We start from the raw sequence: 25,745 nt of genomic DNA, 5'->3' as shown, positions 1-25,745 counted from the left end.
CTTCACAACATTACAGAATAACAATTGACCAACTTTGGCATATGATTATTGGAGAAGAGAGTTTAATCAAAGCTTGAGGATGATCTATATAAAATATTATAAAAATACTAGCTAGTTTATGTTTGATAACATTCTATTTTGCATGCTGAGGCAGGAATTCCATATTTGCAATGAACTGCCTGATTAATAGATAGTCAAGTTATTATAACTTCCAATCCTATCAAGGGTTTTCCTCATTATAAAATAACTCCACTTCCAATTTAATTGAGTCTAACAGAAACATATGAACACACAGAATGACTTTTCGACTCAACAGCTATGTAGTTGCATGGAACATCATGTAATGTCACTATTAATTTATTGGCATTTTTAGTACAAAATAAATAAAATAAAACCTTTAGTAAATAAATAAACAAACCTTTAGTTTCGAACAAGCAAGGGCTGCTGCCATTTTCTCTGCTTCAACTTTTTTCCTAGCAGTCGTTACAATTTCAAATTGTACAGGCCAATGAACAGTAAGCACACTCTGTTTCAACTGGTCACCTGTGGTTTTATATTCTACATATTTTCCTTTCAATTGGTTTTGTTGTACAAGATTGTTCAGAATTTGTTTAGGACGTTCAAATTCTTTTAGTGCCTGCCGAGCATCTTTTAACAAAAATGCTAAATATAAAATTTGAAAACAAAAATTTAATAATATAATTGCAAACTTTTTATGTAGATGGATAATGAAATACACACATTCTATGGGTCAGGTGTCACATATAGTTTGTACTATCACAAAAGAGAAAAGACAAAAAATTGATAAAATGCATTTTATAGGCAGGTGTAATTATATAATTGCACTTCAAGTTTAGATAGAATAGTTAAAATTAGTATTTAAAAAACAACCTATACAAATATTTATACTCATCACATTGGAGCGAGATTTAACATTTTTTTAAACAATCAAGTTTACAGTGTGTAGGTTAGTGCATAGAAAAATCGGAAGTGAAACATATTCTGTTGCATCAGCAATTGTCGCTTTTTTATTGTAATATTCAGTGGGAAACGTGTGAATTACTGTATATATTATTATGGGTTAATGCACAATAGATAGAGAACATTATGAATGATGTCAGGTATTTTATTGAAGAGGATAACTGGATGAAGATAATTTATTGATATTAAAAAATATAATTGTATATAGGTAGGCGTAGGATGCAGCCACATTGTTTTTAATGTTTAATGTTTTTTTAATTACATTATTTATCAATTCAGGATGTTATAAGTAAGGTTATCAAGCTTTGTTTATCAAGTACTACTCTGTGCTGAAATAAAAAAACGCTATGACTAAAGGTACGATACCGTATCCATACTTCTAAACATTATGTAACCATAGGTTATGGAAATGGTTTTCTGCAAGCCAGCTGTGTGGCATGGTGGGTTTGTGATGAGAATATGGTCTAGGGTTTGCAGGGATCGATTCTCCGCTTGACAATTTTAAAAAAAAAATTTAAGAGAGATTATTTAGAGGGTTGGGTTTTGAATATTTAGGACGAGTTTTAATATTTAGGACGAGTTTTACTATTTAGGACAAGTTTTATTATTTAGGACGAGTTTTATTATTTAAGACGAGTTTTATTAATTTTACCGTACCGTCCGATTCGGCACATATTTATCAGCTTTGGTACAGTATGCATTTTATAAGCATAAATAAGCTTTTTTCCCCAAACTTAATTTTCAGAGACTATGGGTAGTACTACTAGGGATAAAGATGCAATATAACAAACATTTTTAAAACACTGTCGAAATTGATCATTCTTTAGTCATGCGACTGACTGATGAAAACAAGTTTCGCCCTCTGTTGGCGAATGCACTAAAAATAAACAAATATTTTGAAGTAATAAATTGAATACAAAATTACATTTATTTAGTAATTTATTTTATATATTAATTATATCAACTCATTGCCAATATCAATAAAATACGGATTACCTTTTAGTCTTTAATAACTTGATAAATACCAAAACAAATGTATATGAATTTGGTCTAAAGTGAGATGTTTCGGCTGAAAAGTCCCACCAAAAGTGGACCGAAAAGTCCCGACTGAATCGTCTCGAATTCGTACCTTTAGGAAGTTAGGATATAATGGTACCATATCTTTAGCCACAGCGTCAAAAAAAAGTCTGAATTGAGTTCGATTACACGTATATAACACTAAAAAATGACTAAATGATAATTTACTCTAAAAACTAGTCAATTACGTCTATCACATCATACATGTAACTCACCGCTAATTATGTACTTACTTCCTTCATTTGTTTTTGTGTTTTCGGAATCGGAAATAACCGTGACGGGGCTTGCAATACCCGACCCAAATTTAGAACGGGTTTTAGGTTTAATTGTACTAGATACATTTCTATGGCTACTACGAATTTGAAATAACAAGCAAAAATCATAGGCAGTCACATTCATCAAACAGTAAGAAGATCTAGCAGTAAAGTTTTGAAGATAATGTGATCCACATTTCCATCCCATGCGTGCTGCCATCTTGGATTTTAATCTGGATGAAATAAAAGATCAATATTTAAACAAATTAAATAAATTTAAATACATTTTTAAACAAAATGTAACAGTAAAATAATTCCTTTTATTTTTTAAAGATTATTATTGGATTAATAACAGTATACTTTTGCTTTAAAAATTATGGTCATTTGAAGTAATTTAAAACTGTTTTAATTTGCTAAGAGCTGACGACGTCCTGCAGTAAAGGGGTGAACGTATTGTGTACCAGGAAACCTTTTGGATCGGAGGACACACACATCTTATCCTACTGTAAAAACTAATAAACGTGTGTTTAATATCCTTTTCCCCATGAAATAGCTTGTGTATACTACAGCTAGTATTAGTAAGATATGATTTACTAATAATGATAATTGTTTTTAACCAATCAAATAAGTGCAATCATAAACTGCATTAGCACCGTAGTGTACTACTAATAATAGCAATACTTTACTAGGCCTAACTAGGTATAGGGCCTAGGCCTATCTATAGCCTATCATTATGATCGATATGATAGCTCTACTAACTACCTAGCTAGGCCGGCCTAGTCTAGGCTATGTAGGTAGGTAGACAGACATGGCCTAAGCCCTAGCCAGGGCCTTAGAAACAGAGTTCATTGAGATATTAGAGCTAGCTGAGCCTTTGAAGTTGAATGTAGTGTGTTGCACCTGCCTTGTAGGGTGTCTCGAAAACAGAGACCCTTGACCCAGGGTCTCTAACGTCTCAATATTACGTAATATAGGGGGTCTCTGTTTTCGTGATTTTCTCGAAACAGAGACCCCACTAAAACGTTTTAATATAACATTATATAGGGGGTCTCTGTTTTCGAGTTTTTCTCTAAAATAGAAACCCCCAATACAACGTCTCAATATTACATTATATAGAGGGTCTCTGTTTTCGAGAAAAACTCGAAAACAGAGACCCCCACTAAAACGTCTCAATATTAAGTCAATATTACGTTATATAGGGGGTCTCTGTTTTCGAGACCCCCTATATAATGTAATATTGAGACGTTTTAGTGGGGGGAGACCCCCTATATTAGGTAATATTGAGACGTTTTAGTGGGGGTCTCTGTTTTCGAGATTTTCTCGAAAACAGAGACCCTGGGTCTCAGGTCTCTGTTTTCGAGACACCCCTGCCTTGTAGCTGATACCTGCCTAGCTATCTAGGCCTTGTATCTGTTATTTACCTCCGCCAAGGAGTTATGTAATGTATTATTTTCAGATCTGCTAGTGTTAAAAGATAGGAGACAATTTTCAAAAGCCAGTGAGCAAGTAAACTAAAATTGCATTTTCTCCAGGACTACTTTTCCAAAAATTAATTTTTGTACAAGAGGCAATTAAGAGTTATAATTTGGAATTTATAATTTTTTAACATAATTTGATTTAATGTACATGAAGTTTTTTGATACGAGTAGTTTTAAAAAACCTATTTCTTTTCACATTCACCCGTTTTTGCCGTTGCTGTTCTATTGTTAGTCAACTGAAACTTGTTGTTGAAAGGCTGGTTACATAACCCATACACTAAATTCGCATTACACATGGTTGTATTGAAATTAGCCTAATCGCACACAGCATTAAGACACGAAAATAAAAAAATTAAATTTCTTTTTTAGGTGAAATCTTATGTAGGAGAATTTTACAGTAGGTGGAGGTATTACGTTCTAGCTTAAAATGTGACTGATATAGATCATTTAAATTTTGATTTTGTCAAAAAATGTTACATTTTTGTTTTGTTAGTAGTAGCCTAATAACTTTATTTTAAATAGTTGAACAAATTGATTGAGCTCTGCTCTTTTTGGTCTACGTATTTTTAATATTAATATTTATGGGAAAATTCTTTTTTTAATAGTTCTACTGTAAATCTATAATCATGGCATGTAGTTCAGATTACACATGTAAGATTGGGCCATCTATATTGAACTCTGACCTGTCAATTCTTGCAAATGAATGTCAAAGGATGCTTGATAGTGGTGCAGACTACTTGCATTTGGACGTAATGGATGGGTAAATATTTATATTTGTCTATTGAAATAATAATAATAATGATTTCTATTGAAAAACTATCAAACAATGTTTTTGTTTATAAACACAAATCATAATGCAGCCTAAACTTATAGTATTTACGACGACTGACGACCTCACTGTTGTCATCTGGACCTAGAAACCACAAAACTGTGTCTGTGGAATATAGGGAGGAATCACATCCCGACTTTCCCACATGTGCACAATGAATTAACATGACCTAACTTGTTCTTAGGGCCTATAGTCCGCATAAAGCGCCTATCCCTCATCACAGCTTGTTCTTTAGGTATGCTTGTGATTGATGAATATGGGAGCATGAATGTTTGAAATCAAATCAACCCCCTCCAAAAAAAAAAAAAATCTTCAGATGAATCAGAATTTTACTGACTATTTTTACTCGATAGAATTATTTTTTGTTAGAAAAATAAGATGTAGTTTGTGTCACTACCATTTTTTTTTGGTGATTTCTGCCCAAATTTGAAACTAGCTTAATGGCTAACTTACAGACAGACAAGAGGAACGGTAAGCGGAAAACAAAAAATATGACTTTTTACACACAAAACTTTGATAGGTGGTTGAGCAAAAACCAGTGATAAATACATATTTTGCGCAGTTTTCTGCTACCGTTACTGATTGTAAATGGACCTTAACAATAGCCATTATTTTTAGCCATGTTAAGAGGTCTGCAACTCTCTTTCAATGATATGTAAATCATAATACTATACATACATTAATGTCCAAATTAATTGGTCTGTCTGTCCTGTTCGAGTTCTTAATTGGCCTGGCAGAGTGTATTGAAAAAAAAACAGCAAGAAATCTTCATTTTCTTCATGGTTTTATCACTACAAAATGTTTCTTATAGCTTAGCTATTTGGCTAAACCATGCATGGGAAATTCCAACAAAATTGAAAAAATGAGTCACCAGGAAGTTGTACAACATACAGTACATCTTACGATATTCATGTAATAATTTTATAGATAATTGATTGAAGGTTTAGATATTGTTGTTGACGTGCCCAAAACAAATTTTCTATTGTCAATCAAATTTGATGCTTGGTTGAACTCTTGTATTACTATGATTTTTTTTTCAGACACTTTGTTCCTAATCTTACATTTGGTCACCCAGTTGTAAAGTGTCTACGTAAGAAAATTACAACTGCATTTTTTGGTATGTACAGTTTACTTACTGTTGGAAAAATCATTTTCAAAATAATGATGATTTAAATCTTTCAACAACAACATGTGTCTCACGTTCAGAGCTTGATCATTTTGTTAACCTTATATGTGACAATCTATACATAATATACCCAAACAATGTTATACATAAGCCAAGATTTTGGGAGTCTGTATTTTGTCAAAGAAATAAACTATAGTAAATCAAACAAGATCCTGGGCCTCAAAACTCTTTAAGTTGATTCGGGAGGTAAGAGGTCAACCCGGACTCTCGAAAATTATAATGCAAAAGATAGTGGAGCTGTAGCTTGGTGGTTAACATGCTTCAGCACTTCATGACACTATTTTTAGGCCCTGTGTACCTTCTCCCTCCCCACCCCTATTTCAAATTCTTGTATCCGCTACTGAAACTACAAACTCATTATTCATCTCCTGTTTATTGATGTTTAGCTGCTGTTACTGTTAAAGCCTAAACCATTATGAACATCTTTCTTACAGACATGCATATGATGGTATCAAATCCAGAACAGGTAACTAAATTACAGTTAATTTGAATTTACTTACAATAAGTCCCATTTTAACAGTCATCAATTGTCAAAGATGACTAAAGTTATACCATAAAACCTTGAAAAGAAGCCCATGGGCTTCTTTCTTAGGACTCTTTTCGAGATGTGCTACTTTTCGAGATTGCTTTTGCAAACTGAAAAAGGGCTTTTTTCTAAATAAATGCTGTCAATTATAAGCAAAGGTTTAGAATATGGTAAATTTATTTAAATCAAAAGAGCTTCAACATTTTCAGATCTCAGCTCTTGGATTTCTTTAAAGGCAATATCACTTCTAATATAACATAGAACTCCACCGCCAGCTTAAGTATTTTGTCTGTCAAGCCTACAAATCTATTTCTAAAGAGATAAATATTTTTATAAACTGGGTTCAGCAGAAACATTTCCCCCAAAAAACACTACATAAATCCACCAGCTGATGTTTCCTTTCATTTCTATGACACCAAATCACTGAACATGTATAAAATAGATACATTGAATTGATTATAGCTCTGACATACTTTATCTAATAAACTATGGTTAATTCTGACATAAGCGAGGACAATGGAAAAACTTCGGGACAAATCTCTGCCCTGGATACCTACCTTATCTATCTCGGATGTACCGCGAAACGTAGATTTGATAACATTAGTTTCCACTATTACGATATTGTTCCATATTTCTATCTTAGGAAGATATTATAAAGGGTTTTAAAACAAAATTTCTTATTTCATCAGTAGATTTTCATCTGTGCGCGCTAGAAGTAATTTCCGGGTTCACGGCGAGTCCACAGGTTCACCTTGCAACTTCCTGGTTTCAACTAAGTTGGCCGTTAGTGGTGATAGCCATTTAGTTTTTTGTTTATTTTCAGAACCACCCGTGTGAAGGTGCAGTAGCAAAATAAAAATTATACTGCAAATTAATAAAGATTAAATTAAATATACGCCATAAAGCATCCGAGTATATTGTGAGGAATAGTATTATAAAATTACGTAAGGATTTTTGTTTGAAATCGAGTGAAACCCCGAAAGCCGAGTTATTGAGTAAGTTGGCAGGTATAACTGTGGGCTATCTGTGTCCAGTTAGGACCTTGAGATACTGCCTCTCCTAGGCTTAAACGGCCAACTCTGTCGCAGAAGTTAATTTCAAAAGATGTTCAAACTAAATAATGTATTAATATACTAATTAGGATGGTATTTATTTGAATAAACACCTTCTCAATAAAACATCACTTAGAATAATAATCGCATTTTGTATTATATTTATAACACAATGATACTATTTGTAGTAGAATTCATCACACTGTTATCTACAATTTACCAAGCATTTTTTATTCTTTTTTACCACTTTTCATATCTATTAGAGGATTTTATTTGTTTATTAATGTTACCATAGTATTAAAACTAACAAAATTAAACGTATCCCTCGAATAAACACCTCCCTACAAGGGCCCTACCAAACAATAAACACTATACTCTAAAATGTTATTTATTAACTAAGACTGCACTGTGAAACACAGTAGGTTTAGTTTTACACCACCCTACAAGGGCCCTACCAAACAATAAACACTATACTTTAAAATCATCTAAGACACTGTGAAATGGAGTAGGTTTAGTTTACGAATATCAAGCATTTTAATAATGGTAACCGACAGAAAATGTCCAATCCAGAACGTCCTTCTAAAACCTTTTAACCCGAGTCATTAGCATTCCGAGAACCATCATCTACACTTCCTAGAGCTCACCCTCTACTTATTACAATTTTGAATTTAAATAAACGTCAAAAGCTATAAAAAACTGTTAAATTAACCAATATCTTTATGAATTAACGTTTTTCTCAAATTAACGATATAGTGGATCCAAAATATGGCAGATGCTGGTGCTAATCAGTATACATTCCATATTGAGGCTACAGAGGATCCAGCAGGATGCATACGCAAAATCCGTGAAGCTAATATGAAGGTATGACCAACTTTTATTTGGAATGTATAACTGCTAACCTTATTTTACTTCATAGTGATTTGATTGATCCTCAGACTGACTTTATTTCAATATTAGTTTCTCCTCTTTTATATTAGTACCTGTATAGTGTAGTCAATTAGTAGTACTGTATATTTAAACAAGGCCATATACATGGCTGCAGTCGCGTGCTCAAGTTAATGTTTACTGACCGATCAACTGACTGACATAGTGAGCTGTAGAGTCACGTTGCACCCGACTAAAGAAAAATTACCGAATATGTGTCAAATTGACAGATAATTATATGTGTGCAGTTATAATAGCACTTTAATAAAAGGCTGGATACAGTATGTAATGACATTGTATTTAACCGTCATATTAATAAATTTCTGGCAATAACAAATATACCAAAATTCAAAATGTGAGTAGCACGCTGGAATGTGCGACTGAAATGATTTACAATATTAAAAGTATCTATCAACTTGGACTATATTTTGTATTTTCAATTCATGGCATCTGATTGGTTAATCGCTGGTCTATAGTTATTGCCATGCCCTCAAACTATAGACCGGCTAAACTGCGCATGTCTGTTTCCTTATCTTAGCTTCAATACATTGAATCCACACGTGCGACACGGCGTTTACATAGCTAGGCCTAGCCTACTATGGTAGCCAACTTATTGTAGATGGAGCTGATTTAGTAAGTTTAGAGGCCAGTTAAAATATGAAAAACAAATCAATTGTGCTTTGGGAATATTTATTGCATATGTGACGAATTATCAAATTATGCAGGAGGCCTTTTGTTGATGTTTGCTTCTTTGCAGCGAAACTGTGCCACTATATATTTCTGTTTATGAATTTCTTTTTCTGATTCACAATAGAAAATATTTTGACAACTGATTATGATATGATTATAATATGACTGTACTATTGATTTTAAATTTTATTACCCAAAAAAATGTTTGCTTGTTTGTTTGTTTATAAATCCCCATGGATATAGCTATGAAATGGAAGTTAAATTTAGCAATAATAACTTAGTTAGTCCAGGGTGGTTATGCTCTTATTGTCAATTACAAAAGAAGATTTACATTTTTTTCTGTTTGTTAATCCATGTTTGTTTGCTCACAATTGGCATCAGATCATGACAGGCTTTTTGTCGAGTCATTTTCATCTTTTTGTGTAAAGGCCAATTTACACATACAAGCGGTAACGGTATTATTTTATCATAAACTGTGTCATTAGGAGTCAAGTGTTGTTGCTGATGATGATATAGTTAACGTCAAAATATTGAATCCTATCATGATTGTGTGTATTTATACCTGGAGTATGTATTATACTAGTACACAGTTCAGCTTTAACTCATTGCAAGCTTAATGACTGATTCTCTTAATTATTGTAGTGGATTTATTTTAATAAAATTTTTAAAATATCCAATTGAATGAATTAATTGAATCATTTAAAACATTTTATTACATGTAAAGTTTACAATATTTTATCTTTACTAATGTACATCTTTTCAATTCAATTTATTAAATGAAATATTTTACACATTGCTTTTTATGTCATTTGTTTGTATAGCTATATGTTACTTATAGTTTGTAGTAAAATGTACGTAATGATGTGTTTGCCTTTTTGTGAAAGCACCATTATTGTGCGCCACTATTATAAAAGTAAAGTTTCAAAATGCTGTATCAATCTGAAAAATAAAGGATTTTATGTTTTTGATCAATTTCAATTGAAAATGTAACTTTTTGTTGAATAGAATTGATAGAATAAAAAAACTGATTTTTTTGTAATTGACATTTTTTTAAATTATTATTTGAATCCATCATGTAGTTTCAAAAAGCCTTTTGTACACATGTTAATGTAAATGTGCATTATGGTATGTTAGTCGTAAAATCCAAATCAGTTCTGTTTTTATAATATGTTTATAATGTTATTTGTCATCATTAATCAGGTTGGAATTGGTATCAAGCCAGGTACATCAGTTGATGTAGTGATGCCGTATGTTGAGGACGTAGACATGATACTGGTGATGACAGTCGAACCTGGTTTTGGAGGACAGAAATTTATGGAAGATATGATGTCAAAGGTAACACCATTACAGCTGTTTCAATCTGCTCCATTGTTGAGTCGTCATGTGCCATTTTATTGTCCAGATTGCCAATAGAAATGATCCACAACTAAAACTGGTTAAAAATATAATATAAAAGATCTGTAGTGGTAGAATGGATGGTCTGGGTCAATAAGTTGGACGCCCTTGGAAGGTTCTAGAGACATCTACCCCTCTACAAACCCCACAAACTACCCCTAAACAAAACCAGGCTCCTGGAAAAATTCTCCTGGGTGTCCGAATACATGATAAAAACTTTGGCTTTAACCATGGTTAATATTATTATGTAATAAACAATGCCTTTAGTGAATATTACAAACTTTCTGAATAAAGGGTAAATAATGCTGTAATAATGTTTAAAAAAAACAGCCACATAGTATTTACATGGAATTATATTATAATATCTCTATGCATGGAGGAAACCTTCATGGTGAGTGCATGTGTTTCAGTCCAATAAGCAATTCCATGACATTGTGAAGGTCATATGAACAATAATATATAGTACCAGCATTATGTTAAAGTGTAATGGCTGGCTTAGGAAAAAGTTTGTATGTAATTCCTTAGTACCTTAAGCAAACAAATAATTCTTTCATGTAATATACTTAATAATGGTCCTACCAAAGATCTTATATACTAAAGATGGGACACTCTCGGAATTTTACGTGCAATTTATGTAACACACATGGAGCTCATTTTATAGGGTGCCCTCTCGCTCAAACAAGTAGATTTATGGATCAGATATGTCTACTGTGTATTGTAACTTGTAATTTTTTTCATCACAATAATTGCGGTAATGTGCGATTAAATTATAATGATAGACTTATTTCCTGTACTTTGTATATCTCTATTTGTTTTAATTACTGAATATTGTTGTTATTATTGAATGTTTATCATCATCCTCAAAATCATCATCTAGGAGTAATCATCACTCACATCACAACTACTTATTTATCCGAGTCGGTCCCTCTGGTATTAACACTAAGCGCATCGTATTCCGTTTTTGTTCTTGATGTGTTCTTCTTTTTCATCCAGCAGCAAAACAGTGCAGATTAGGAAAATATATTAGTCAAATAGTGTGTTATAAACAATTAAAAAAGAACAAGAAGTCACTTTTTAAAATCACTACTTCGACTATTTTATTGCAGTAATTTTTCGGAATATATTTATAAACAATCATAGGCTTAAGCCTACAGGCATGATGAAACAGATTATGATAGTCAATTCTGAGACAATTCATACTAGGCATACATGTACCCATCATTCGCCATGACATTCATTTATTATTATAATTTATTTAAAACCTCAGATAACAATTAATTATGTTATAGTAGTCTCAGTTTAAAATTAACTCAATAACTATTGCGAAATGATGCACGGGCCACCCAGAGGAAATATAAAAAATGCAGAAACATTGAAATAAAATCATCATATTTACAATTATTCAATCATCATACCAGACCGTCGTAATGATCATCATTTCTAGCCGATAATGCACAGACCGGGGCGCGTACAGACCTCCTACAACTTTACCATACCTCATAAATGTGATACTTTATAATTAATTTTTTACTCTTCTTCTTATCACTGATTATGTCTCTGAAGAATTTAACAGCATATAATATGCGTAGGTTTACGTACATTTCAATTAGCAATGTTTCAATTGCTGTTGAACAAAGATTCAACTTCATACCAAACCTATGTAACATGGTAGCGATTTTTAACTTTATTTTTCTGCTGATGTTTGATGTATGTAAGTATTTGTTAAAGTTAGAAACAAAAATCTTTTCACAGATAGATAGGACATTGACTACATTGTCAGTAGGCATAATTAATCCTCCGAAGTCGTTTTACTGGTTGATGAGCATATAAGACTTAAAATGTGTTAGGAACTGCTTTGGGTCTTCCAGTTTTTGATTGGTTTCTCGCATCGCACTGTTACAGATATCGCAGTTGTGCTTTACACTTACTTTCTTGACGACGTAACCGGCTACATATACTAAAGTATTTAGCTGAGTCATCTCAAAGTCTTCTCTAAGCAGCAGTCGTCGTCAGTGGTGGCATCGTTGTCTTCTTGATCGACAACATGATGCGATTGTGGCGTTGATGATGATGATGATGATGATGATGATGATTGGGCCATCATTATTGCATCAATTCCATTTAGCTGTACTGTCGATCAGTGTTTTCTAGGCAATTCGAATTCCCTAACGGAACAACATCCTGTTGAACATAACTTCCTTCAGGGAGGCTCTAAATTCATTTGCCATCGGGTTATAGCGATGACCCCCTCTCCTTCTGACAATAGAAAATAAGTTCTCAATGCAATCTTGATTTAGTCTGCCTGTGACCATCATTATTTGAGATTCTTCGAAATGAATATTGCACAATTGGCAATTACGGTGTAAATTCTCAAATCCGCGCGTCGTGTGTTCTGGGCCCATTTTGCACACCTGTAAATTAATAATTGTCTAGTGAGTTTTTGCTTTATCATATAATTAACGTTTACGTAATTATAGGAAGTCTACGTGCATGCTAATTGATTTTCAAATTGGTTAGGGCCTAAAGTCAAATACTTAAGCCTAACCTAAAACCACTAACTAACTAACTAACGGTTGAATTTCATAAATATTAAGTATAAGATTCAATTAAAAATTGTTTGTTAGGGCTACTCAACGGATAAGTAATATAACCAGGGAACAATACAAATAGTGTAATTTCACTGTTATTATAACTAATGTCCTAGCCTAATAATGATAATAATAATCATTTCATGCGTTAATATACTGTAATGTATGTAACGGCTAGTTAAATTAAACGAAATAAAATAACCATGAGACAGAAAGCAAATATTAACCATGAGACGGAAAGCATGAAATAATCAAGATCACAATTTGTTTATATTAAGTATTATTATTATTATTATTATTTGTATAATGTAAAAAGAGAGACTACAGCGACATGCCAATTGGGCTTCTTGTAGTCTTTCGACCAAATTTTTACTTATATGCCAACAATTGTAATGATATATATTTGGTCAATAAATGTTTCTTGAATTGAAAGTTTTAAAAATTGTTTGTTAAGGGTACTAAATTTTAAAGGATAAGTAATATAATCAGGGAACAGTGAAATTAGTGTAATTTCACTGTTATATAACTAATGTACTAGTAGTAGCCTAATAATGATAATAATAATCATTTCATACGTTTAAATAATAATTATTAATAATAGGCCTACCTAGCCTAGTTTATTAATTATGTATAAATTGAATACAGTAAAGTAAGATTAGTCCCACATAGCATATGTTAAGATGTAGGCTACTTATTTAATTACATAAATTTACCTGTTCTTGTCTTTGGGTAAATTGTAAAACTTAAGTTCTGGGTTGGACTTTGAATTGCTTTTACAATTAATTGCAGCACAGTACATCCCTCCACTTTTTCTCTTTTCATTCATTGTTTGTTAACCATACAAACTTTGGCGCGAATACTCAATCCCTAAAGAATACTGCGATCGTCACGCAAAAGTTTGTTACTTGTTTAAGCGAGGGGGCGCACTATAATTTGACGCGTAAACGCGGGTAGTGTCACATCTTTAGTATATAAGATCTTTGGGTCCTACTAAACTCAATACACAACTACATGCTACTATATGTATACATAATACTGTAGTAGCACACGTACCTAGAGTACTGTATGACGCAATTCACTAGTACTCTCAAAGGGAGTAATCAAGAGGGTTAAGATATTTAGGAGTAAGGTGATTATTTAGGGGACGGTTGCATATCATTGTGTGGAGTGTATGTGTTTAGTAGGATCCCTTAATAATAAACATAACATTCCATATTATTGAAGATTCTTTGGTTCGATCATTTGACCATGACACAAGTTACTACAGTATTAGTATTAGATTACTTGTTTTTGTGTTTAATGAGTTTATCCGTTGCTTGCAACTAGGAGGATATCCTGTGCTACATCCCTTGTTTACTGTTAGAAATAAAGTATTTATGAATGAATTTTAGATTAGCTAACTTCCTTTCATACGAGATATTACACAACACTAGTATGTTCTCTTTTGTTCTTTTGCATATAAATAGTCCTGTCCTTTTAAATGGAATGGGTCAATGTGGGTGGTGGACTAATACCTGGATCAACAAATATACAAACACTGTTCTAATTCCATAGTATAAAAATGACTCCAAATATTGATCTTTATTTGATCATCATCAGGAATGAACAATAATTCCAAAAGTAAACAATAACTACAGTATTATGCATAAGTATGTAAATGAGATACAATTAGCCATAGAGGGTGTTACAAAAAAAATTGTCGGCAGACACACAAGTAAATTTTCAATTCTGTATGAAAAATTAATTTAAGGTTTGGGGTGGGCTTATACCTGAATTAAGAAATATCCCAGTACCGTTCTTAATTGTGTATGAAAAGTACTAGTCTTACATTTATCTATTTAGATGACACAATATCCAAGCACTCACTGTTATGGGCGAAAAGATGCTGTACAATTTTCATTCTAGTTAGCTGATAATACTATACCTAAGCCATAGTAACATTCAATTTCTCATCATTGAATTTTAACGGCTTTTTAATGATCTGATTTACTGTGTACTTGTATATTTTATATTGTTGTTAAGTCTTTTAAATTTTTACTTTGTACGTTGTTTGCAGAATTTTTCAGCCGTTGGGCTGCCTTCTGTTTGTACTATTTATGTGTTTTTTTATGAATAAATACCTATATATATATAGTACTGTCTTGATATTTTATAGGTGCGAGCATTACGGGAAAGATTTAGATCGCTAGATATAGAAGTGGATGGTGGAATTGGCCCTGCCACTATAGGCAAAGCTGCTGAGGTAATATAAGTTTGCATTCACATTCAACCAGGTTTTATGTAGGCCTAACTGAGAACTTATTTTGAATGTGTAGGTCAAGCAGGACATAAATAAATAGTGACCACCTGTCACCCGGTAAAACAAATTTAAAGCGGATATTTTCCCATCTGCATTAATAATTGCATGTAATAATAATAAATGAATAAATCGCACTATGCAAAGTCCCAATGCACTAAACAAAGAAAGCAAAAGTGGAAAACTAAGAAAAAAAAAAGTTAAAAAGACGAGTTTTCAAATCGATTTGAATGACTCTTTCCTTAGTTTACTGTTTTCTTCTTTCATGAAAATTCTTCAGTTGTCCATTTAAACAGAACACCTCATAATTAATATTTATATTTCTTGTAGGCGGGTGCAAATATGATAGTTTCCGGAAGTGCCGTCGTTGGCAGTGATGATCCAAGGCGTGTCATAAACCAAATGAGAAACTGTGTTCAGGATGTGATCCAACGATCGCAGCTTGAAAGATGAAATATTTAAAGCTGTTGATAAGCAACAGTAGGTTGATAATGAAAACCATTAATACAACAGGTAAAGCCATAGTGTTTAACTTTGATGTACTACTGTAGGTCAACAAAACACTGCACGCCTTACAAAAGCTCTACATTTCACATGAGCAGTACTAAGTATTAAGTTCTGTCTACAATATCAATCTTTATGTGACAAAAATGATATGATGTAATGGGCATAATGATGTCATATCACTACCATATTTGGGCATATTACTAATATATTTGAGCACATCATACTTTTTTGTCAAACTTGTTTGATATTGTAGACAGTGCTTTAGTTTGGGTTGAAAGATAATGTTTCAATAGAATTGCCGCTTTGGGACACCCTCTTGTTAAAACAATGAAGAATTTACAGCAATCCCTTAGTCACAATTAGTATTGACTAATCATTGATGTTATACTGTATATTAGTGACTATATAATTTCTGGCTTCAACAAATACAAAGAGTTCATTTGATGCTTTGTTCAGCAATGGCTTTATTTGTTGTAAAACAAACATGAAATCTCTTTAATATTAGTTTAATTATGTTACAAAATTCACTTTTTAATAAGTTGAGTAGTGAAATAATAATGTATACTAAGATATTGGCAACAACAATGTATTGTATTTATTTTTATTTTTTGTAACTTAACTGTTCCTTAAAAAATAAACACATTCCATGTTTTGTAATGTTTAAGTAAAAAGATGGGCCTAAATATTAAAAATACAGTATTTTTACTTAACAAAAAACCTTGTAAAACAGTATTGTCTTTAAATTAAAGACACCTTCCCTACAATTTGTGACGTTTTGTAAAAATAATACAATATTACTTTAAAAACATTAAACCAGGTCATTCCTTGTCTTAAATGTACGTTTTATGGTAAATTATGATAAAAAATGAGAAACAATGCACTAACTAAGTAGGTCGCGGCGACTGACCTCTCGTGGACGGTGTCTTTAGGCCTAGTTTTGACTTGTTTGTTTTGCCTAGCTGGTAAACATCGGTAACGTACGAACATCGTACGCTAGCTATATACCTAGTCTGACGTTGTATAGTTGCTGCATTAATTGTCTTTCTATTTTTGCCAGACTCCGTTGACACAAATTGGGGAAAACCTGGTATTTTCGCTGAAAAGTTAGGAGTCTTCCATTTGTTTTGGCCTCGCGATTGATCGAAAAGTGGGTTAATTACAGAAGAAAAGCAGAAATATCAATCCGCGTGCAAGGCATTTTGGGATTTATAGCGGGCCGCTATAATTATTAGAATCGACTTATTTTTCACATTTTTAACCATTTAAAGACGAGAAAAGTTATCGCAATAGGACCATATAGTATTATTTTTACATTAAATATAGTTTGTGATCTTAAAATAGATCTAAAAAACGTAGGGAAGGTGTCTTTAAGCGAATATATATATACAATATTACTAAGAATACTTGCCAAAAGGACAGTAGAATATTATAAAAAAAATTAATTACAAGCTAAAGCGATGCAATTAGTCCAAACACGATGTGATGGATCATCCGAACTGTCACTTGTGATTGGTAAAATCACTTGTCTTGTGCCTACGTTATTGTGTTGCGTTCATTTCGGAAACAATTTGTGTTAAACAAATTGTACACTTACAGACATTAACCATAACATTTATGTTTCAAGTCATGCTATATAATACCACCATTATTCAATGTCTCTTCTTAATGCCTGATCATACTAGAACTTCTTTGGGCAACTAAAATCTACAGTTAACTATTCATTATAGAGCAAATTCCATATATACATTTTCAAATGATGCTCTCACATTTTTACCTCAGTTATTTTGATGATGCAGTCAGTATCAGCGCAGTTGATGCTTTGACCCAACCAGGTACCCATTTGTACACCTGGGTAGAGAGAGGCAAGCGCAAGTGTCTTGCCTAAGGAAACATGCAACGTGACAAGCATGCATTGAACTCGACTAGCCCAAATAAAACACTGATTAAATAGAGCACCACTACATAGTTGGTTCCTCACAGCCTTGCGGGCAGAAACTAAGCGGTCAGCTTGGTCCTAATAAGCCTAGTATGGAGGGCAATTCGGGTCAAGTTGACTGATTTCCGCTGGTGCAATTGATCATCAATTCAAGTAAAATGACTCTCAGAACATATTGTTCACTTCAATACCAGTCTGCATTAACTTTAGTGCTGTTTCCTCAGACACCTAATATAAAGAAAACATACACATGATCAAATACTAAGTAAACAATAATCACAACATGAATTTCAGCAAAGCAACTTAGTGAATATGTTTGAGAATTTTCATTTCTTAGAATGAAATTTCACCAAAATCATTTCTCTTTTATGTCGGTTTGACATTTTCATTGCTGTTAAGCCTTTTCTTAGAGAAAAGCTTGTCCTCATATATATTGAATAAATTATTTTGTTAAATAAAAAGATTGGGCGACTTTTGGACAAGATATTTTCAGTTCGTAGATATATCATTCTTAATAATTGTTCCCAAAAAACATGAAAAATGAAGATGAAGATTTGGCATTTTTAATCAAGTTAATCACTTCCATAACAAATTTTCAAAATAATTTCTATTATGCGACATTAAAATGGCATATTCAACAAAAACATTTAGCACATTTCTTTTTGAGGGGGACAATATATTGCATGCATACCTTTGAGCATCCTTTTATACGAAGTGATTTCAAAGATCCAAATTGTTTCAACTGTGCCAGTTGTAACATACTATCATTAGTTAATGTAAAACAATAGCTAACATCCAATTCCTCTAGTGTCTTTGAATGCTTAGCTAACTCATTCACACCAATGTCTGTAACACTGTATATACTACTTAAATATAGCTCCTTTATGTTCTTGCAGTGCCTTGCTATTTCAATAAGAGCATTATCGGTAATCTGAAAAATTAAATTAAATTACACGATATAAAATACTTTACGTACAAGAAGATTATTGACAAAGCAATGTTTCAGAATTATACTGTACTACAGTTGACTCTTATCATGTCAAATAAGACTATATCTTATGGAATCTATAAGATACAAAAGATCCCAAATTCTTTTTTACTACTGTATTAGAAATGAATCATTTTGAACCACAATTCTAAGGGTGTCTGGCTTAGGATTTGACTATATTTGGCTTAGACGGATCATATTTCCTCTTAAATTTCATAGAAAATAATAAATATAATGTATTGTATGTATATAACAGGTGAATTTCTGCACTTTTAAAAGAATTTTTTTTCAAAATGTATGTACAGTATGCTCAGTTTAACGATAATGAAACACATAATAACAATACAAGACTAACTAAAGTAAGTAATTCTAGTAACCTTACATTATAACAACTACTCAAGTCTAATTCTTGTATATTATGGCATCTTGTCACCAGTTTAGTGATTGCTGAGTCCGTCAGTTTACCACATTTACTAGCTGCAAACACCTCAAGGTTTCGACATGAAGATGCAATTGAAGACAAACTACATTCTGTTACTGCTTTCCAACATACACTTAGTCTGGTAGAAAAGCAAATAAGGAAGCTAATTTAATAATTACTTCAAAGTAGCTTTGCGCCAGAGAGCCAAGTTAATTGGTCAGATGTTTGCCGTACTCTGATGTAATGTTTTCTATGTACATTTGATAATACAAAGCAAGGCAAGCATTTGACTAATCACAATCAATCGATTTGTCATTGTTAAGCTCACTTGCATGCACTTACATCATTGCATTGCAGGAGAACCAAACTTTAGTATAAAGTACAACTACATCAGAGTAGGGCAAACATCTAAACAATTAAGGAATTTATAGTGCAAGTGAATGTGGGTCTATAGAGGGACCAATCCAAATTTCTTTCCTTTATAATCCTTTACTATACATGCAATATTCAATTTTGTTGACAAGAGTTGAACTTATAAAGCTCAGGGTTGAAATGGAGTTGGGAAAATACATACATACAGAGCAATTTCCCCCAAGAAAACATTTATTTTCCTCTTCACATTTCAAAGGCAGGTAGGGAAATTATGTGAACTAATGTTCTATAAGTAATATTAGAGACTTATTACAGTAAATCATGATCTTATTATCATTTAGTAATGATTTTCAAGTGGCTCCAATTCTAAAAAGTATGAAATCACCTCCTGAGTATGTATGGTTAAATATTTATAATATTTGTTAGAGAAGAATAGGGATTTTACCGAGCATTTTGAACTTACTATATCCTGACTGATAAGAAAGTGCAATATTTTTAAAAGGTGTATTAATGACTGTTATGCACAAATTGAACGATTTGCACAATTTAAAATTGTACACACAATCCAAATAATATGGAAAAATTGTAGATCGATAATTATTGGAATATATCAATAAAAATTCTTTGGCTACACCCCAGACTTTAACGTAATTTTATACTGTTGCTTAGTGGTTTGTTGATTATAATTAACCTTAAATATCTGAGACATCGTGTATGTCGTATTATTGATATCAGATGATCCTCTTCTATTAAGTAACTCCAAGGTGTAAGATCTAATTCTTTCAACTGCGAAAAATATGCGTGTATTAAACATTTCCATCTCTTACACACCGCTTTACAGATACAAACTTCCATCAAGTCCAGTAAGGGTAGAATATTAAAAATCATTATCTCATCCGGTAAGGTTAAAAATACATTTTTTGAAGTTTCAATCATTTTGGGATCTAGAGCTATGTTTCCTTCATCATTTTCTGCATTCTTACACAATTTTTTAATATCATTACCACCAGAATTCTCCGAATTATATGAAATCAAAGGTCTGTCTTTTTCCTTCATTTTGGTTGACATTGTTATTGTTATTGTGAATTATACTATAGTAGCAGTCTAGGCCTATCTACTAATTATTCCGACCTTGTTTGTAACTTCTTATTTATTATTGGAATTGTCCATCTCACGCTGTAGGTGTAGTGGGATCGCATGTACTGCTGGATGTTGTTTAAATATTTATTACAATTCAGTAAGTAAGTACTGTAAAATATTCACCGCCTGGATTTACCACTACCACTGCTGCACTCTCATATACCCAGCATTAAATCAAACCATGGAGGTATTATACCTCCATCATGATCAAACGAATCGATCAAACTAAGGAAGGGAGAGCTATTAGTATTAGACTTTTGCTGGCAGATGCTGGGCTTTGTCTGGCTCTTCTCTGCTGCTGTATTTTGTTGGTACTACTAGGCCTAAGGCCTAGTAGTAGTAAGCCTAGTGGTGATGGGCCTAAATAAATGCAAGTTTGGTTAGGCCTAGCTAGCTAGGCCTAACTAACTAGGCCTAGAGGCCTAGCTAGATGTAATATTAATAAAACCTTTTCTACCGTCAATGTATAATTTAACCGGATCCGATTCAATAAACATTTAATTTACAATTTGATGTGTCAAAATCTACTGTATGTGTTAAATTAAAATAATAACATAGGAATATAGGAAGGCCTACTCCCCTGCACAGCGCGGCGCTCTGTTGATGTTTTGTTGAAATATATTTGTGATGATTTATATTACAAAAAACACGTTCTTATTTCGTTTATTTCGATTGCCTTGACAGGGCTCCCTCTATTGACACAAGTAGTCAATAACGTACAACAAACTGCTCTCAGCATGCAGCAGCAATTTGAAGCTCTCAGAAGCCAGAGAAGAACTAGTTCTTACATGGAATACACCAAATCAATTGTTTGCTTGCTAATCTAACATTTCCTGTAGATTTATTTATTCTCAATTTTCAAACGGATGCAAACCTATGATGTCGACCAAAGGTACCATGACACCGGGCATGACACTCATCGCATTTAATTACAGATGGATGAGGAGTGGCGATGATACCATAAAACCTAAAAAAAAACTGAAGCCCTGCCGCATAAGCATCTTTTGGGTGGGCTTTTTCATATGGGGTTCTTTTCGAGATTATTACTTTTCCAAACTAAAACTAAGAGAGGGGCATATACAATTATAATTTGAGACTTTGGCCAATGAAGCAGACAAGATAGATACAAGATGTAATCAAAGTACCATTTGGAAAACAATAAATATCTATAAAATAATGAGGTTTGGTTGTTCGTCATTATCTATTTTTTGACATTATACAGTTTATTTCGAAAAGAAGCCCATACCGCTCATCACTATTGAATTGATTTCGAGATGGGTGGTTTCTTTTTTGATCGAGCTTCGGTAAAATAAAATTGTAAATTTTATACTGTAATGTAAATACACTGTATATAGACCAGTCGGATCTGGAGGCAGGTGTCACTTTTCTGCAGAATTTTCCAAACCAACTTTTTCTAGTGCATTTTTTGACGTAGATTACGAATCTGGTTGTTGATCGGACTAACGTGGGGGCTTTTTAAAGATATAAACGTTTAAAATCTTGATTTTTGAGAGCCGAAATTAATCAAAATAAAACAAATTTAGACAATAGAGGGCGCACTTTCTACATCATTATGAGTAAATTGGATTAAAAAAGACTTCGTTGCTGTTAATTTTATTCACGTAAATGTGAAAATAATTTATAAATCTGATCGGTTTTATATGCTGAAATTGTTTTAGTAATACACTGTGTAGTATAAAGTTAGTTAGAACTTTTCATTTTCGCGTTTTCAGTGATCAAAAATGATATTGTCTAGGCCCGAATATGAATGCTTCCAGCGTACGACGTATGTAAACAAAGGACGTTTAAACCGCGATGACCGCATATAAAGTTCGCTCAAGTGAATAGTGGGTAGGCTTTTACTAGCCTAGCGTATTGTGACCGTATGCATGAAACATCTTTCTCTAGCTTATTTTGCATGCAGCGCTAGCTTTACATAAACATGTGTACTACTGTTTTTAAATTTTCCCCCGATTTTTAGGTGGTGTAAGGGCCTAGAACTTATATTATTATTACTGACAGGCTTCTAGAGTAGGCTACTACTATACTACTAGGCCTAGTACTGGTGTAGTAACTAGCTGGCATAATAATAGCGTAGGTGTAGATGTATTATGGTGTCGTGTGTGTAGTCTTACAGCTAAGGCCCTGTTCAGACCCATGGCGTTAGACCGTTTTAGCGTACAACGTTACTATCAAGGTCACGTTACAAACCGCAGAGAAAAAAACGAGGTGTTCAGACCCATAGCGTACGATTATCGTTACAACGGAAGTACGTCATCCAGGTTGTTTCTAGTTGCATATTCATGTGCTCTTACCCACATGTTTTCATCATTATTTCCACTGTATATAGGCCTAGATCTCAGCCCTACAATTATGACAAAATTTGCCGTAAATAAAACATACCTCAGCATTTATTTAAGAAAAATATAGTAAAGCCAAATTTCTGTTTCTATTGTTTTTATTTTGTAGCAAAAAACATTTTCCCCAGGCTCTTGTATTACGAAAATAAAGCAGGCCTCGTAATGATGAAGAAAAAAATGATTGTGATTAGTCTATCCAATCCAGTCAAAGATATATATTCTTTGGTCCAGTCGGTTGAAAATAACACTTAACTTGCTAATAAAAGGGACACAGCTCCCCTTGTTTGTTTACTGATTTTTTTTTTAGGAGTTAGGGGGTTTTCAGCAATAAACTTGTCCAGTCTAGTCTGCCTTGTATGAATGAGTGACTTGATGTCCCACGCTAGTTTTTAGCTTGAATGAAATGCGTGAATGGCTCCAGGCCTAGCTAGGCCTAAAAGCGGATGGGATCGTAGTCCCTATGTTTAAATACAAGGTGCATGTATTTATGTCATTTGTTAGAAAATATAATGGTAATCAGTTGATAATAGTTTGTAGCCTTTGTAACAGTTGTATTTGTAGTGTAGTTAGGCCTTATTTATTCTGGCCTTTTTGTTATTGAAATCCATCTCACACATTGACGATACAAGATGTCAGCCTAGGTCAAACCTTGTTTCGCGTCATAACAGGAAACGTTCTGATTGGGTACAACGTTGACTTACAGTAGCGTCGTACGCTAAAACGGTACTATCAACCGTTTTCCACTACAACGCTACAACCGTTGTACGACGCGTTGTACGCTAATCCCCAACTGTTCAGACACACATTCTTTTAGCGTCGTACGCTAAAACGGTCTAACGCCATGGGTCTGAACAGGGCCTAAAACATTTATTTTTGTATACATAAATCTAATAAATGCTGTGTACTACTACCCGTATATTCAGCTGATTATAACAATACATTCAGCAACCCTATCAACCAACGATTTCTCACAGGTGACATCATTGTTCAGGTGGAAACATTGTGAAAATACTACAACGATATTGAATGTATTATTTATTACGAAAGCTGCATCTAGCATGAACATATTTCCTCTCTGACTGAGATCATGTTTTAAACAATAAAAGAAAATAAGGTTGCCCTAAAGAACTAGCTGTAGAAAATCACATAAAACAATGTTTCTCTGTCCCTGAACCAACATAATTCCAATAAACATGGCTATATCATACCAAATGTATTCTACAAAATAAACAGCCAGCATCATATAATAATTATGGTTTAAAATGTCAAAGACCAACTGATAAATGTGGAATTTGCGTGTATGGTGGTTTGATTCCATAATAGTAATACTGTATTTTGATGATGAACTATTGCATTTTCTATGTATATGTACAGGCGCGTAGCCAGAGGGGTTTTTATGGTTCGGGCGAACCCCCATTCCCGACATGCCCAATACCTCACCCTCATCTCTGAAAATCCTCCAAATACGTGCCCCACACAGTACAAAAGGTTAATTTGAAAAATTCGTTCGTGAATAACTCGATACCTTCTTCACTGTATGAGCGTATGTCGAGCGATACGTGTCTGTAAATTTACGAGTTGCAAATGAATTGCCGATTTTCACCTGAAATCCCTGGATGTAACATGATATTGATGCGTGTATCGTACTCATAAAGTGAGCTGGGGCACGAACGATTCGTACAAAGGACACCGCCAGACAATAGCGTACGTACCTATATTGTTTAGATCACGGCAGTCAGCATGCATAAAGTATACCGTAAATCTTCTAATTGTAACCCTGGGTTATTATATTATTCTTTGATTGTTTTTTAGGGTGGGTTACTACTAGAAGGGGATTACTATTAGAGTAGTGGGTTACTATTACTTGAAAATAGTAACCCACCCCAACTATTCCGGTCAGCAGCTCATAGCAAAATAATAAAACAGTACGGATAAACACATTTGTTTGAACAGAACTAACTATCTAACTAACTTATAAACTCAAAAACACTCAATCCTTCCCCACACCCGAGATCAACATGCATTATCTCCTTATTACTATCAGAGTAGTGGGTTGTTATTATTATAGATTGACTATTGACTGGGTTACACTATTACTATTAAAAGGAGGGTTACTATTATTAGAGTGTGGGTTACTATTAGAAGATTGATTAATATTTAATTTCTTCAAATTGCTGTAAATAAATATAGGTAGAGCTATAATAAGCATTGAATTTGCCTTCTCACACAAAGTGCTTTTTTTGGGGATTCCCCTAGACGTACGTACGTTCACATTGAACTTGAACGCAAGTGAATGATCAAAAAAGGTACGAATACGATCGTTTTGCTCATTGGTAGCATGCTGCATGAGAGTGTCTTTTCCGACTAATTAGAGGTGCTATTTATCATGAATGTTATGTGCGAGAGTATACCATTTCCGGCCATCTAGAGGTGTCATTTAACCAAATTTGCTTCGCCCCTCCAGATTTAGGATGGCTTTTAGGTAAGGGTGGAATTAAACGACATTAAACTCATTACAAACGTATCAGATTAACATAATTCGTTTTTGCTGTAGCATACGTCGATACACAGTACATAACGTAACCGTCAGTAAACTTCGCCTGGAAAGTAATACTACGACACATTTTGGTCCCTGGATGGAATATGATATCACGCGTTTGGACACAACGTTGAACGATTCGTACAAAGGGATACCGCCAGACAAGTGCGTACCTATTGTTTAATAGTTGGATAGCTGGCAATAAT

The 25,745-nt window shown here is 33.3% G+C and overlaps 3 protein-coding genes across 4 annotated transcripts in view; 1 reads left to right on the top strand and 2 right to left on the bottom strand.

Annotated features, from left to right (window-relative positions):
* The window catches only part of LOC140039339 (ATP-dependent RNA helicase DHX30-like), a 30,024-nt gene extending 27,492 nt beyond the window's left edge, over window positions 1-2,532 (bottom strand). The window contains exons 1-2 of the mRNA XM_072084944.1: window positions 2,292-2,532; window positions 419-663 (exon numbers count right to left, since the gene is read on the bottom strand). Coding sequence (XP_071941045.1) covers window positions 419-663; window positions 2,292-2,532 — 486 coding nt within the window. The remainder of the gene's footprint in view (window positions 1-418; window positions 664-2,291) is intronic.
* A 223-nt stretch (window positions 2,533-2,755) lies between these two features.
* LOC140040683 (ribulose-phosphate 3-epimerase-like) lies at window positions 2,756-16,360 on the top strand. Of its 2 annotated transcripts, none has more exons than XM_072086788.1 (8): window positions 2,756-2,833; window positions 4,396-4,550; window positions 5,660-5,736; window positions 6,240-6,271; window positions 8,137-8,244; window positions 10,198-10,332; window positions 15,136-15,222; window positions 15,607-16,360. In XM_072086788.1, the coding sequence occupies exons 2-8, from the start codon at window positions 4,417-4,419 to the stop codon at window positions 15,727-15,729; spliced, it is 696 nt and encodes a 231-aa protein (XP_071942889.1). In that variant the 5' UTR covers window positions 2,756-2,833; window positions 4,396-4,416; the 3' UTR covers window positions 15,730-16,360. The 2 variants fall into 2 exon arrangements, with proteins under 2 accessions (XP_071942889.1, XP_071942888.1); XM_072086787.1 differs by having other exon boundaries at window positions 2,761-2,890.
* A 69-nt stretch (window positions 16,361-16,429) lies between these two features.
* On the bottom strand, window positions 16,430-21,234 carry LOC140040682 (uncharacterized). The gene is made up of 4 exons (XM_072086786.1): window positions 20,192-21,234; window positions 19,090-19,267; window positions 18,411-18,650; window positions 16,430-17,947 (listed from the first exon to the last, which is right to left on the bottom strand). The coding sequence occupies exons 1-4, from the start codon at window positions 20,566-20,568 to the stop codon at window positions 17,885-17,887; spliced, it is 858 nt and encodes a 285-aa protein (XP_071942887.1). The 5' UTR covers window positions 20,569-21,234; the 3' UTR covers window positions 16,430-17,884.
* Between the last annotated feature and the right edge of the window lie 4,511 nt (window positions 21,235-25,745).

This window comes from Antedon mediterranea, chromosome 2 (assembly GCF_964355755.1).
Source record: "Antedon mediterranea chromosome 2, ecAntMedi1.1, whole genome shotgun sequence".
In the NCBI taxonomy this organism is placed as follows: Eukaryota; Metazoa; Echinodermata; class Crinoidea; order Comatulida; family Antedonidae; genus Antedon; species Antedon mediterranea.
The sequence above is the reverse complement of the archived record's forward strand: the minus strand, read 5'-3'. Positions and strand labels throughout refer to the sequence as shown.